This window comes from Octodon degus, unplaced genomic scaffold, assembly GCF_000260255.1.
Source record: "Octodon degus isolate 3935 unplaced genomic scaffold, OctDeg1.0 scaffold00001, whole genome shotgun sequence".
NCBI lineage: Eukaryota > Metazoa > Chordata > Mammalia > Rodentia > Octodontidae > Octodon > Octodon degus.
Window position 1 is genome coordinate 23,304,564 of NW_004524577.1, and position 15,873 is coordinate 23,320,436.

At 43.8% G+C, this 15,873-nt stretch overlaps 1 protein-coding gene and 2 pseudogenes across 2 annotated transcripts; 1 reads left to right on the forward strand and 2 right to left on the reverse strand.

Annotated features, from left to right (window-relative positions):
• Positions 1-1,043, reverse strand: part of LOC101570975 — a 1,748-nt pseudogene extending 705 nt beyond the window's left edge.
• Positions 1,044-5,257: 4,214 nt separating this feature from the next.
• Positions 5,258-14,378, reverse strand: Ccnb1 (cyclin B1). 2 transcript variants are annotated; one of them, XM_004623028.2, is made up of 9 exons: positions 14,279-14,378; positions 13,411-13,584; positions 13,184-13,318; positions 10,182-10,364; positions 7,869-8,027; positions 7,248-7,484; positions 6,709-6,849; positions 6,067-6,177; positions 5,258-5,365 (listed from the first exon to the last, which is right to left on the reverse strand). In XM_004623028.2, exons 1-9 carry the CDS (start codon positions 14,297-14,299, stop codon positions 5,258-5,260), a joined length of 1,269 nt encoding a protein of 422 aa, XP_004623085.1. In that variant the 5' UTR covers positions 14,300-14,378. The 2 variants fall into 2 exon arrangements, with proteins under 2 accessions (XP_004623085.1, XP_023565055.1); XM_023709287.1 differs by lacking the exon at positions 7,869-8,027.
• LOC101565528 lies at positions 11,259-11,561 on the forward strand (annotated as a pseudogene).
• Positions 14,379-15,873: the final 1,495 nt, after the last annotated feature.

The following is a 15,873-nucleotide window of genomic DNA, read 5'->3' on the forward strand; positions in this document are numbered from 1 at the left end:
CTTCTTCTTCTTCTTCTTCTTCTTCTTCTTCTTCTTCTTCTTCTTCTTCTTCTTCTTCTGGTTCTTCATAAAGTTTTCTCTTAGATTTCTTCTAAACACTTGGTCTCCTCCTCCTCCTCCTCCTCCTCCTCCTCCTCCTCCTCCTCTTCCTCTTTTTTTCTTTGCTCTGCTGTCACTCTCACTGCTGCTTTCTGAAGTCTCTGAAGAGGAGGAAGAGGAGAAAGACGAAGAAGAGGAGGATTTGAGCTTATGCTTTTTGTGTTTACTTTTGGTCTTGCATAACTTTTTATTTTTTCTCTTTTCTTTTTCTTATTCTTTCTTTTCAAGCCTGTCCAATTTCCTGAGAAGTTTCTGTTTTTGTTTGGTTGTTAGTGACCAAGATCTTCTGGATCAACTTCTGGATCTGGATTCAGAAGTTCTGGATCTTCTTCACCCTCACTGGAAACATCCTCCTGTGCTAGATCATGTGCCGCCAAGTTTCTCCCCAGCCCATTTCTTTTCAGTGCAAACCCACTGTTTCTCATCTCTGCTATTAGCTCCGAGGGGTGCATCGATGGCCCTGAGCCATCAGTGGGAACTGAACTTGCATTGATTCCAGAAAGGCCAAACCAAGGACACTCTCAATCTGTGTTGACATGACCTCATTTATGACATTTAATGCATCTCACATTTTGAACCTGAATTCCAAAAGGCTGGCCTCGGATGTTCATATCATCTTTGGCATATTTTTCCCTTGGAGCCCCCTTTTGCCATTCAAATTTGTATTCTATTTCTCCTTCTGTTTCTTCTTTCTCTTTGTTTTCTTTTTTAGCTCCTGGTGGGGCCTCGTACATGAAATTAAGCCCATTCTTTACACATTCATCTCCCATAAGCAATCTGTTATCATATGATTCTTGTTCTTTGAGATATTGCTGTATAAATTCTTCTTGCTTCTTCTTATCATATGATATTTTCTGTTCTGCCATCCATACCTTCTTGATATTGGACTTGGAGGCAGGGTGAAAGTCCTTTTTGCACATGAAATTGGCGAAGGATTTTCCCATCTTGGAGTCTCTGCTGCCAAAAGCAGTGGCTGGGTCTGGGAGAAATGTAAACAAACTCTTCAGTTCTAGTTTTTAAAGGAGTTTCCATACTGATTTCCAGGGGCTGGGGAGATAGCTCAATGGAATAGGTGCTTGCCTGATGAACACAAGGTCCTGAGTTCGATCCCTGGCACCGCAAAAAAAAAAGAAAGAAAAAAAAAAAGGAAATGTTAACCATACTGATTTCCAGTATGGTTTTGGAACACTCCCACCAACAGTGGAGTAGGGTTCCCCTTTCCCCACAGCCTCTCCAACATTTGTTGTTGGTTGATTTATGATAGCTATTCTTTCTGAGGTGAGATAGTATCTCAGTGTTGTTTTAATTTGCATTTCATGGATGGCTAGTGATGAGGAACATTTTTTCATATATTTATTTGCTTCTTTAATTTCATCCTCTGAGAAGTGTGTGTTCACCTCGGATGCCCATTTCTGGATTGGGTCTTTAAATTTAGGGGCCCTAGTGTTCTTTAGTTCTTTATAAATTCTAGAGAGCAGACCTTTGTCTGAGTGCTTATTAGTTAATATTTTTTCGAAGTTTGTGGGTTGTCTTTTCACTTTGTTGGTAATTTCTTTTGACGTGCAAAAACTTCTCAATAAGAGGTGGTCCCAGTTGTTAATTCTTCCAAGTATTTCCTGTGTGATTTTTGTTCATGAATTCTTTGCCTACCCCTACGTCTTCGAGAGATTCTCCTACATTCTCTTCCAGGAGATTTAGTGTTTCTATTTTAATGTTCAGTTCTTTAATCCATTTTGACTTTAGTTTAGTGCATGGTGATAGACCTGGGTCAAGTTTTAGTTTTCAGCATGTAGAAGCCAATTTTTCCAGCACCATTTGTTAAAGAGACTATCTTTTTTCCAGTAAGTGTGTTTGGCCCCTTTGTCAAAGAACAGGTGTCTGAGTGCATTCCTAGAGGCCTCTGCATCTTCTAATTTATTCCATTGATCCTCAGGTCTATTTTGTTGCCAATATTATGCTGATTTTATCACAGTAGCTTTGTAGTATAATTTCAAGTCAGGAATTGTAATGCCTCCTGCTTTGTATTGGTTGGCCAGGATTGCCTTTGCTATTCTAGGTCTTTTTTGGTTCCAAATAAATTTTAGGAACAATTTCTCTAGGACCGGGAGGTATGTTGGTGGTAGTCTGATAGGGATTGCATTAAATCTATACAACAATTTTGGGAGTATGGCCAACTTCACTATGCTGGTTCTTCCTATCCAGGAGCATCGAACATCCTTCCATTTTCTGAAATCCTCTATGATCTCTTTTTTCAAAGTACTGTAATTTTCCATGAAAAGATCTTTGATTTCTTTAGTTAGGTGAATTCCAAGGTATTTCATTTTTCGTGGGGCTATTCTAAAAGGTATTGATTCTCTAATTTCCCTCTCAGTGTGTTTGTTGTCTGTGTAGAGGAATGCTATTGACTTTTGGGTATTGACTTTGTATCCTGCTATTCTACTGAATTTGTCTATCAATTCTAGTAGCTTCCCTCCCGCTGGGCTATCTCACCGGCCTTAGAAAAATGTAAATGAAAACAACACTGAGGCTTTACCTTACTCCAGAAAGAATGACTATCATGAAGAAACCAAATAGGATAAGGCTGGAGTGGGAAACCCTTTTACTTTGTTATTAGGAATGGAAAGTAGCACAATCATATGGCACTTAGCATAAAGGTCACTGAAACTTTTTTAATCTACTTAACTCCTAAAAGTTAAAGATGCTATCTCAGATACTCTTCTCTCGTTGCTGGGACAAATACTTGACACCCAAAATGAAGGGAGGAAAGCTTTCTTTAGCTTAGTTATTAGAGGTTTCAATCCATACTCTGCTGGCTCCACCGCAGAGCGGCACACGGCAGAGAGCAACCTTTCATGGCAGCAGGTAAGAGCAGAGATCAAAAGGGAGGAGCAGCAGCCAACAAATGGCCACAAAGGAAGTCTCTCTTACATTACATTCAGGCTATCCAGCTCAGGCTGGTATAGCACTCACGCCCATAATCCCAGCAGTACTAACACCCATAATCTGAGTGGATGAGTTAATTTCAAACTGTAGAAGTCCCCGCCCCATGACTGCATGAGGCTTTGGGTGGACTAGCCACAAACCGTAACAGATGCCATACTATGATAGATGTGTGCCCATTTTTATACTGGTACATCTACAGAACAGAAAAATTGTTTTGCCAGTTATCCCTGCACAGACATCTAATACCAGAATATATACAGAACTCAAAAATTAGATGCCCATAATAGCTAAGTCTTGGAAATTGCTTCTGTGAATCAACACAAATGGATACAGAAAATGTATTTATATTCAATGGAGTATCACTCTATCCAGGATATATTTGAGTCCCTGGAGGGCAAATGGAGGCACCTGAATCCATGTTAAGTGAAGTAACCCCAACATACAAGGTTAAACGAGAAACTCCACATATAAAGAACAAAATAAAAGAGGCCTGAGGATATGGGATACAGCTCAGGGGTAGAGCCCTTGCCTTCATACACCAGGCCTTGGCTTCAGCCCCAGCACGCGCGCGCACACACACACACACACACACACACACACACACAGAAAAAGGAGAAAGCTGGGAGTGGTGACATGCATGCCTTTAATCCCATTACTCAGGAGAATGAAGCAGGAAGACTGCCAGCTGAGGCCAGCCTGAACCAGTCTCACCAAGTCTGAAAAGAACAAAACCAAGATAAATGAAGGGCAAATGACAAACTGGCAAAGTTTTTTGTTTTTTGCCTTTGTGGAACCGGGGATTGAACTCAGGCCCTTGCACTTGCTAGGCAAGCACTTCTTCTACTGAGCCATCTCCCCAGCCCCTTGTTTGTTTTTTAAGAAAGGTTTATTTAGCTCAGCAGTTTTGTGGGGTTTCAGTTCACACTTATTTGGCTCAAAGAGACTGGCTCAGGCAGAGAGCAGCTTTTCATGGTGGCAGCAAACAGTAAGAGCAGAGGGAGTATTTTGACATAAGACACAAATCAACTTGTTCTAAGCATAAAATAAAAACACTGTAGGAGGTATTTTTTGCCAGATACTCACAAAAATTAACTACTTTCAGTTCTAATAAGGAGTCAAAGAGAACACTTTTGCATGCTGCTGCTGATCTGTGAATGCAATCTGTCAGACCTCACAGTCCACGTACCCCAGGAAATCTGCCATGTGCCAAGGCACAGCACAAAAATGCTTGAACAGCGCTTTTTGGAAGGACAGAGAAAATGCAGAGGTCAGTGGGATCTGCGTGGCACTACACTGTATTTTTGTAACATCATGTACAAATATAGGAGACTAAGGAATTACTATGCATAGAATGAACACATTTAAACTCTCCCTTTATGGCAAAGTGTGGTGTGGGTCACACACCTTTGATCCTAGCACTTGGGAGACTTGAGGCAAAGGGATTGTTTGGAGACCTGGCTGGGCTACAAAGTTGAGTTAAAGGCTGGCCTGGACTGCATAGTGAGACCCTATCTCAAAAAGACAACCATACACAGTCCTTAAAATTTTTGTGAATACAAAAATATAACTATATATACCTGATGTGGATGGGATTGAGGGTCAAATTAAATTTTTTCAGTTGTTCTTTTGAGCAATGTTTTATTTCTTAATAAAAAAAACCTCCACAAAATCAAAACTATACTTCAAATATGCTTATCATTTTTAAGATACCAAACTGATAGCTGGAGAAACGATTGACATAGTTTATTTATACTTAAGACAGCAGCCACCAGAAGCAGCAAAAGAGGTGGCAGAGAGAATTAGGGAGAAGTGGCACTTTTACTTTAAACGAGAACGAGGCAGGAGATCTTTCCAGATGTTGCAGCCGCTTATACACAGGAGCCCCTACTGGAGGAACAGCTTTAGGCATCAGCTTCACTCACACTGAAAGCTAGGTACACAAAGAAGAACCAAGTAGACATACAGACATACAGGCAACTATTATACATCAGCTGGATCCCCTGGGAAACTAAAAGCAGTTTTTAAGCATAGTCCCACCCATCCTTTAAAGCACATGTTTAGGTTACCCTAGAAGAGAAACTAACCTCGTAACCAGTTAAGGTATAAAAAATAAAAAGGCCCACAATCTTTATTAAAGTCTGTTAATGCAATATAATATGTACAAGTGGCACATGGTGCCAATTTTATTTGCAGATAGAGTATTCAAGTTTACAAGTTACACCTTTGCCACAGCCTTGGCCAAATCTTCAACTAAGGCACAATTCAGCTGCGCTAGAGTGCTGATGTTAGCATGCTTTGAGGTGGCGTATTTGTTCTTGATAGTCTGGAAGAGAATAAAAGCAGAGGCAATTCATGAAGGAAAGCCCACAACTAACAACAGAACTCCTATTAATGGAGCTTAAGATCTTACATGCTAATCATCTAAAGCATCCTTACTGGGGATGTAGCTCAGTGGTAGAAGAGCTGGATTCAATCCCCAACACCAAAAAACCCACTTTTTGCCCGCAGGGCTGGGGATCAAACCCACGGCGCATTGCCTTAAATGGGAGGCAAATCCTCTACTGTTAAGCTACAGTGCTAACTCCCTCTCCAAATGGCCTGCTCCGTCCCCCCAACATCTAAGCCAGGCATCATGGTGTGGCCTGTAATTTCAATTAGTTCTGAGGCTGAAATGGGAGGATCACTTGGGCTTAAAGTTGTGGGCCAGCCCAGGCCAACATAGCAATACTCAGTCAAAACAAAAGCTAATTATCAAACTCAATGCCAACTATGTACATGGTACTTAAAACAAAATGTATGCATCTACATGTAGTCTTAAATTTTTTTTCTCCAGCAATAGGGATTGTACTAAACTACATGCTGTTTCTTTGCTGGCTTATTTGAGACAGTCTTGCCTTATGTAGTTCAGGCTGGCCTTCAACTCATAAATGTAGAGTGGACTGATTTCAAATTTTTGATGACCCTCCTGCCTCAGCCTCCCAAATGCTGGGATTATGGGTGTGCACCACCATGCCTAGGACTCACCATATGCTTTGTAAGCCCACGATTGACCACTACTATATTCTTAGCCAGGTGCTGCATTACAGGAAAAAGAGACTCTTCAGTGTACAACAGGTAGTGCTGCAGAGTTGGTGTCTAGGGCAACAAACATGTTAAAAATTCTTAACAATGGTTTTCAGAGAATTTCTCAATGTTATTCAAGACTGGGCAGGAGGATGATATACATGACTGATTAGTAGAACCAGGATTTAGGGACACTTAAAACTCCCCCAGGTGCTCTCTCCTGCTTTATAGTCGTGTGTGCTCAAATTTAGTAACACTAATACAGTCGCTAGCTTGTCCACCCCAAAGCTAGGCTCCCAGTCCCTAAAGGCCGACTTTCTCATTCAGAGTTCTATTTCTTGAGCACAGGTTAGTGCCCGGCACACAGCAGAAATACCAGTAAAATCAATGAACATGAGTGAATTTCTTGTATGACATTTAACTTATGTGGGTTTCTACATATAAGGATTATCAAAGAGTTACATAATGATTAAAGTCTGGGAAGAAATGGAAGCATCCATGCAGATGACACAAACATTAACTGTTACTATTCCCTTCCATATTCAGTAAGCGTTGAATTGCCTTAATGAGGAGTTCTACATTCAGTCCAATACCAGAACTTACCCATTCGCCATTATCAAGAATTTTCTGTGCTAAGCAAAAAGCTCCTGCTGCAATCTGAGAAGGAGGAAAGTGCACCATATCATAGTCCAACATAGACAGCTCCATCAGGTATTTGGCCAGTGTATGTTGCTCAACATCGACCTGGAACAAAACCCACAATTCACTAATTTGCTTTCAGAGAATTTTATACTGGCAATGACCCATATATCCATGTGTCTCTTTTTTTTTTTTTTTTTTTTGGTGGCCTGCTCAGCCCATCCTGGGGGTGGGGCTGCTGCAGCATGTGGTGCCAGGGATTGAACTGCGGCCCCAGCGCTTTGCGTAAACCATTTAGCTATCTTGCTGGTCCCATATATCCATCTTTAACTACAAATATGACTACCAACTCTAAATGCAATTACCCACGGAAGATATTCATAATTAATTTCGCCTTATTAAAAATTAATATCTTCATTCTTTTCAAACAAAGGTAGGCATTTAACACAGGTGAACGGCAGTATTCCCTAACTTGTATACCAAGTTTGTCGTGAAATTTTTACCTCTCCAATCTTTGATGCTCTACGAAGAAAGTGCAGGGGGAGCGGGCGACCCAGCCCAAAGTTTAAAACTCTCAGGATCTTCATTTCCATCTGCCTGATTTGGTGCTTAGTGTAAGTGTTGTTAGTCACATAGGCAAAGTCCCCAATTTCTGGAGGGTACATTTCTTCGTATTTGCTTGCGATGAACATGGCAGTGACTCCGACCAGCTGCAGCATCTTCTTAGGCACACAATTATTCTGTAACGGCAATTTCCAGGGGGTGAATAACAGTACTTGACAAGGAAATCTACTTCCACGGTCCACTTCCATCTATAACTTATCTCCTGACAGAAGTGCAGATGAACAGTCTTCTCTGATTCAGCTGTGATGCTGGATTACTGAATTATACCTGGGCTGGGTTGCACATGCCTATAATCCCGCACTGTGAGATGCGGAGGCAGAAAGATTCCAAGTTTGAGGCTGCTGGGTAATTTAGTGACACTGTTTCAAAATAAAAGGGGCCAGGAATGTAGCTCCATTCAAAAGCCCTGGATGCAATTCCCAGTACTACCAAAGCAAAATTAAAAAAAAAAAAAAAAAAAAAAAAAAAAAAAAAAAATTAAATTGCTGAAATATGCTTACCTGCATGAACCGGTCAATAATGGACACAGTCATGTACATGGTCTCCTGCAGTAACCTGAATTTCATCTGAACCTGTACTAGCCAGTCAATTAGGATGGCTCTCATGTTTCCAGTGATTTCTCGACCCAGTAGGTATTTTGGTCTGACTGCCTGCTCTTCCTGCAAAAGAAAAAGCCATTTCTCCTAAGCAGCATGGATCCAGGTGACATACAGGTTCACAACACCAGACTGTCATCAGAGAATGGCTTGGGGGCACTTAGAATTTATAAAAGATTCTGGTTGAGTTATTCAGTTATTATAAACAGCTCCATCATAGAAAAGCAAGTGGGATGGTGGGATGGGTTTACACACTGTCATTTTTACTGAGAATAGTTTGCCAGCCACCACTGGCAAATGTCCTACACTGACCCTACTCCCAAACAAAGGTACCACGCTATCAGCTTGCATTTTCCAATGCAAGACTCTAAAACCAGGATCTGACTGAGCTTCAGACTCTAAAACCAGGATCTGACGGAGCTTCATGTGGTTGGGGAAGTTATCGGTAACCCCCAAATCAGTCGGAACTCACGTGTCTGCATTCCTCAAAACCCAACACCAGCATAGCTAGAGAACAATGAGATGGGTATGGTGGCATGTATGCACGATCTCAGCTTCTTAACAGGCTGAGTCAAGTGCAGCACAAGTTCTAGGCCAGCCTAGGCAACTTAGCCAACTTGTGCCTCAACTCAAAGGAAAAGAGCTGGGATGTTCCTGAGTACTTCCAAGGTTCAATCCCTAGTACATCAGACTATTGTGTAATTCTTCTAAATCAGTCCTACACAGTTAGAATTTTTCCTTTTTTTTTTTTTTAAGTGAGGATCTCATGATGTAGTTCAGGCTGTGCTTGAACAGTCAAAAACAAAACAACCCCCAAATAGTTGAGTAAATTGGGCAACTGTAGATTTTGTTAGCTTACTATACAGAATGTTTATTATAGAAGGGGAAAGAGCAAGTGTCATTAGTACCTTTTTTGGGGGGCATATTTGGTATAGGGTCTCACTACACAGATTAGTGATTTTCCTGTTCGGCCTCCCAAGTGCTGGGATTACAAATGTCCACCACCACGCCCAGTCTCAAGCACTGTTTAAGTGTGCCCCGGGGGTAGGGCCAGCAAGGCAGCCTGGGGATCAAGTACAGGTCGCTGTGCTCTGCCTAAGCAGGCACTTTAGTCAGCTGAGCTATCTGGCAGGCTCTTGTTTTTCTGAGATAAGAATCTCACTATGCAGTTAAGGATGGCCTTGAACTTGCAGAGATTCTCCTGCTTCAGCCTCCTTAGAGCTGGGATTGCAGTTATGTACCAACTTGCTCAGCAGAGCAAACCTTCTGAAGTTTGGTCAAGTGGAAGGGAAACTGGACTGGGGATATATAGTTCAGCAGCATAAGCACTTGCCTGACAAGCTCAAGGTTTGAGTTCAATTTCCATTACCACCCACCCACACCCACACCAAGTTGAAGGGAAACTAAGATTGCTTTTGTCTTGACAGTCACAGGCACTCAGGCACACTAACAAGGTGCTGTGCTGGTTGACAGTCTAGGTCTTATCCTCCCCGCTTGCTTACAATTCCTGCCTCTTGGGAGTCTTCCACTTCTTTTAACCCCAGGGAGTCCAGAACTTACCCATTCCCCACTATGACAGATGTCCCCATAGTTGTGTTCTAATTGCAGCCTGCCTTTTAAAGTTTTTCTTTTCTTTTTTTTTTTTTCTTTTTTTTTGGCAGAACCAGGGATTGAGGCTTAGGCCCTTGTGCTTATTTCACTGAGCTATCTCCCTGGCCCCTACCGTTTTTCTTTTTAAACATTTTTCCATTTGTTTGAGACAGAGCCTCACTATGTAATCTAGGGAGGAGGATTGTTAAGTTTGTCCAGACTGGACAACTTGGTGAGACCCTGTCTAAAAATAAAAAAGGGCTGCAGAGGGGCCAGGAGATAGCTCAGTGGCTTTTAAACACTTGCCTAGCAAGTACAAGGTCCGGCGTTCCATCCCAGTACATCCCCATCCTCCCACTGAATCCCTAGCTTATTAAAAAAGGGGGAGGGGGCTGAGAATGTGACTCAAGTCTTTATCCTAGGCTCAAGCCACCATAAAAAATAAAAATCTGGACACAGAGGAACACACTTGTACATTCAGTTACTCAGAAGGTCGAGACAGGAGCATCACTTGAGCCCAGAAATTTAAGGCCGGCACATAATGTAGCAATATCTTGCTTAAAAAAAACCCAAACTTTTAGTCAAGCTAGGTGCAGTTAACAAATAGACACAAATGATAATACCAACCTCAAGCTGTCTGAGATAAGCATAGATATCTTTCACGTATTCACTACAGAGGTTTGGATCTGCTCCATCTTCTGCATCCACATCACTCACAGCCAGAATGACATCAGAGAAAGCCTGACACAGATCTTCTTCAGCAGGGGCACACCCAGAGGTCTCCATGGGGCTTGGAGAGGGAGTATCAACCTGGAGAGAGCAGCAGAGAAGAGCATAGAGGACAGCTTGGGAGTGAAGGCCAGGTTTATAGCAGACTCGAAAAACTGCTACAGCCACGAGTGGTGGCACACACCTGCAATCCCCGCACTCAGGAGGCTGAGGTGGAGGAGCCTTGAGAGTGGTGAGTTTTATAGTCTGGGCTACTAAGTGTGTGCAAGGCCAGCCTGAACTGCATGAGACCCTGCCTCAAAGACCAAACAAAAAAAGGAAAGTGCTACAGACAGCAACTCATTTCCTTAAAATAAAAATTAATCTCAGCTAAGTCAGGTCCTCTCTGTGCAAATTAGAAGTCTTTTTTTTTTGTATTCGTAGGAAGGGTCTACAGGGTGTTCAGGGTCTCACTACTAGATTGGACTCACGATCTGACTGTTTACAGCCTCCCAAGAGCTGGGATTATAGGCGCATGCCACCATACCCAGTCTCAGTCATGGTTTCAGCACACCCTGGGGGCGGGATCGAACCCTGGACCCTGTGCCTGCTTTAATCCGCTGAACAATTTGGCTGGCCCCTAGAAAACTCTGTATTGACTATATAAAATAAAGAAGAGGACTAGGAATGTAGCTCAATTCACTGGTAGAGCACCCCCAGGTTTAATCCCCAATACCACAAGAAAAAAAAAAAAAAGAGGTGAGGCAAATAAACTCCTATTCTGGATCACCTATGGCACGCATGCCACTGTGAGCAGAGCCCCCTGCGTTGACATGGCAGCCCGGTCACCCCAGCAACCCAACACTGGATAACGTGCCAAACGCTAATTTTACTTTTCAATAAAAAGCTGAATCAATCACTGAAAGCTCTGGTACTGTGTTTTACTTTTAATACAAAAGATGTCCTTCTGCGGCTGAGGGGCTAGTGGGCGTGAGGATGGTGTGCGAAAAATGTGTAAAGAAACTTGGCACTGTTATTACACCGGACACATGGAAAGATGGTGCAAGAAATGCCACAGAACGTGGTGGAAGAAAACTGAAAATAAAGCACTGACTTCAAAAAAGGCAAGATTCGATCTGTATGGAAAGAATAAGTTCTCTACTTGGCAGAATTTGTAAAAGTTCTGTGCACCAGCTGGGTCCCCACTACTGCCAGGGCTGTGCCTACAAGAAAGGCATCTGTGCGATGTGTGGAGAAAAAGTTTTGGATACTAAAAACTGCAAACAAACATCTGTCTAGATGTATTGACGAGTTTTTGACTTGGTAGAATTTGACTTTCTGCTTTGACCTTTTCAAAGCACAATGCAGACGTAGGGCTTGTGGAGTGATCTGTTTCAGGACAGGTGATTAAATTTAAATCAGGAGAAAAAAAAAGGATGTCAAGGTATGAATTGTTTTCCTCTACTCAAACCTCAGTATTCTGGTCTAACTGCAGTGCTGGCATTAAGTGCCAAGTCGGTTTGGGGCTGCAGTCTGGGCCCTCGTCTCTAGAAGGTTCGCCACCACCGTTCTAGATCTAGCCTTTCCTCCAAGGGAATCTGAGAAGTTAGGAAGCTGCTCATCAGCACCATGTGAAGGTAATCCAGATGAATTACAAGTCGGTCTTTAGTCTTTATTTCAAACCTTAGATTGCTCCTTACTTCTCAGGAGAACACAAGTTCTATCCTGACTACGAAGGATTCGTGTTTCCTTCAAGCTCTCTTGATCCCCCAGTACAAACATCTTTCCAGTATTTTAAGTCAAACTGTGCTAGGCACCGGCTTCATGGCATCCTCTAGGGGATTTAAATTTAGCACTGATAAGGTAAATAAACAGATCAATTCTGGGGCAAGGGCTGGGTGGGGGAAGTTAGGGAAGGCTTTAGGACCTGCTTGCCTTGTTTTGAGAAGGATAAAAAGTTAATTTGCAAAATGAGAGGGGCTGTGGAAGGCACTCTTAATTGGAAAAACAACAGACTTTCATTAAAAAAACAACAAAAAACCACAGCTTCAGAATGCAGCTCACTGTAATTATAGCAAAGCAGTCTCTTCTACGGGTGTCCTCCTTTCACAGGTATCCATACATTTACGTGTGGTATTAAATAATGTTTGGGGCCGGGGAGATGGCTCAGTGGAATAAGTGTTTCCTGGCAAGCACAAGGGCCTGAGTTCAATGCCTGGTTCCGCCAAAAAAAAAAAATAAATAAAATAAAAAGTTTGGTTTTGGTCTGGACCCAAGGCCTGTGCTTGCAAAGTAAGCTTTGACTGCACCAGCTAGAAACCAACTTCCTCAGCCAAAAAGTTCTGGGGCATTGGGCCTGTTAATTAGACTTCCACCCATCTCTGGTGGTAGTTTCTTTGTGATTAACTCCTTTATATAGCCCCATATTGTAGGGTTATTAATTAATGGTCACATTAAGCAAAATCTTTGGTTCAGACAGCTTCTACTTAGTATCATTTACAAAAGGGGACAGTACCAGAAAACAAAAGCACCCTGAAGCAAGACAGTCTGGACTTAATTCCACATGAGCTGCCATTTATTGCTGTGACACTCAAGATTTCTCTTGGCCAGTTATCTAAAAAATATAGACAATACATACCCTCAAAGTGTAGGTAAACACTGTATGAATTAATGCAAGTAAAATGCCGTGCAGGGTTTGGTAAGCACTCGTAAATTTACTATCATTACTATTTGTTTAAAAGTAGTTTAAGTACAAGTGAAAGAGCCAGGGACATAGCTCAGTAGAATAAACACTTCCCTGGCAAGCTCAAGGGCCTGAGCTCAATCCCCGATTCCGCCAAAAAAATAAATACATAAAAAAAAAATTAAATATGAGTGAAATGAAGAATAGACTCAACAAACTAAGACAGTAACAAGTTTACCAAAATGGGTTCAGGAGAAAGTTTTTCATCCTTAACAGGAACAAGCTCAGGCGCTGGCACACACACAGGCACTTTTTCCAGAGGTTTCTGTAGTTTTTTAGCAGTAACTTTTCCAGTCGCCAAAGTTTTTGATTCCTGTGGAGGAAACAGAATAGACCGTTCTCCATCAAGGGGTCCCAGCTGGCAGGTGGGGGGTCTTCCAGGAAGCGGGACAGTAAGACAGTTACCTTTTTCAGGGGCACTCTGGCTTGCAGCTGCTCACTGACTTTGTTACCGATGTCTCCGAGCGCTGTTCTCGGCCTCAGACCTGGCTTGGAGGCTGCAGCAGTGGCCAAGGGCACACGCTTTGCGCCTGCCATACTGACCGCGGCCTTATTATTCTCAGCGTTAATTTTCGTGTTCTGAAAAATAGTTAAGAGCACTTTCAGAATTGGGGCAGGGGGGCCTCGTAGTAAGTCACGAGTCAGTTAAGGGTCTTAGGAGGAAAGCGGCCGCAAACTAGGGCACTAGGGTTCACCCTCCGGCGCGGGGGCTGGGACGCTTTGCTTTCCTTCCGGAACATCATTCACCCATTGAGGAATTTCCTCTCAAGTTCCGGGTAGCAATTTATATTCGAAAGGAAACTCTAAGTGCCTCCAATGGATCTGGTACTAACCAGAGGATCGGGTTAGTACCTGGTGGAGGGCTGCTTCAGGCTCCACTGCCGTCACCTTCTACTTATTTTTACTGCTTTTGAGACAGGGTCTTACTATGTGATCCAGGCTGGCCTCGAACTTGTGGGGATCCTCCTGCCTCTGCCTACCAAGCGCTAGCACTATGCCTGGTGCCGTCAACATTTAGAAAGGTTCTCCGTGCGACCCTCCGGCTCCCCCTTAGATCCATATCCAACACGAGTTCAATGCTTTCTCTCGCCGCCATCCGTGCACCGCCCAACTCCCGACCACACCGGGTCCCCACTGATGACCCCCTCCCCCCGTCCTTCCCACGCCGCGGCCGCCGCGGTCCAACTCCCCCTTTAGGGACTACGCAGGAGAGACGGGTAGGAAGGCCCGCAGAGAGGAAGGCCGCACTCGCTCACGGCTCGCAGAGGCTTACTCGGGTGACTCGGAGCGCCATGGCTTCCTCTTCACCGGACAGCAGCAGAATACCGGAGCCCCAGGAAAACCTGGGCGCGCACCCACTACAGATCAACAGCCGTTCCTCCGCAGCACGAAGGGAGGAGCCAGTCCGGCTCTGGTTTAAACCCCGCGCCGCTCCCTCCTGATTGGCCTGTTCGTGGCACTCGTTTCCTTCTTATTGGTCCCTGACAGTTCCTGCAGAATGCGTTTCCAGGACGACCCTGAGATGACGTTCGACAAGGGCGGGGCCAGAGCGAGACTGCGGCCGCTCGGCGTCGCCCTTTTCTCGCGAGGTCTGGCTCGGCGTCTGCGCTCTCGGGCAGCCTCGGCGACCACCAGGGGGAGGAGGCGGTGCGTGCGCCCCACTCTGGAAGGGCGTGTGCGCGGTTCTGGTTGTCAGTGCAGGGCGCCTTGGGAAGTGAGAGGGATGGCTATTAGAAGGATGTAAATCAGTTTTGGCTCTAGTTCTCTAGCAGCTTTGCTGCTCCAGTAGCAACTATACTGTAGAGATCACAGGTCCATTCTTTCATTTGATGGTCCCAACAGCTCTCCGGGGGAAATATGCTTCATGTATCGTGGGAGGCACGTACATATCGAAATAGTGTCAGGAAGCCGAAAAGGTGTTTATCATCTGTAGTTACCGTTTCTTTTTTGAGACAGGGTCTGTGTAGTCCAGGCTGGCCTGAACTTGTGGCGATTCTCCTGCCTTAGCCCTTGGAGTGCTGGAATCAGTCACAGGTGTGGCTATGAGGGTGCGTTCTCAGCCTTTTCTTGTTTTTCTTTTTAAATTTTTAAAAAATCTTATTTATTTAGTACAGGGTCTCGCTATGCAGCTTGGGCTCGTAGGGATCCTCCTGTCTCAGCCTCCCCCGCGCTGGGATTACAGGCGTGAGCCACCAAGCCCAGTTTCTGGGATTCTAGATCTTGCACACCCTGCGGAACCAGGGATTAAATTCGGGTCCTTGAGCTTGCCAGGCAGGTGCTTAGATCGCGGAGCTATCTCCTTAGCCCTCTTAAAATTTTGGGACAGGATCTAAATCATTGAATTGCCCAGGCTGGGCTTGAATTTGTGAACCTCCTGCCTCATCCTAGCTGTCACACCTGGCTTCATTTTATTTCTTCTTCCACATGAATTTATTCTTAGTACTACTAATGATTTTGATAAGGTGATATATTTTATGAACTATGTGCCAGTTACTACATAATTTCACATATGCAATATAAATGAATGCAAAGTTGAGTTTATCATAAACGGACACAGCGTTTCAACTACCACTGTAAGACACCAGACTGGTACCTTTGTTTTACTTTTTTTTTCAGACAGGGTCTCACTATGTACAGTTTAGGGTGGCCTTGAACTCCCGGTTGTCTTCCTCCATCAGCCTGGATTGCTGTGATTGCAGGAGTGGGGGTCACCATGGCCAGCAGAGTTTACTTTGCTATTGTATGTCCTAGGTCTTTTTACCGTATCTTCCATTATGTATCTATAATTATAATAGCATGCACAGGGCCGGGGAGATGGCTCAGTGGAATAAGTGCTTCCCTGGCAAGCGCAGGGGACTGAGTTCAATC

Bases quoted from the DNA above. Each gene is read 5' to 3' on its own strand.
- Ccnb1 (XM_004623028.2), bottom strand. From the start codon at position 14,299: ATGGCGCTCCGAGTCACCCGA. The intron at 13,319-13,410 runs GTAACTGTCTTA...TTTCCTCCACAG, and splicing joins CCAGAGTGCCCCTGAAAAAG to GAATCAAAAACTTTGGCGAC. The intron at 6,850-7,247 runs GTAAAAATTTCA...GTTTTGTTCCAG, and splicing joins GAGCATCAAAGATTGGAGAG to GTCGATGTTGAGCAACATAC.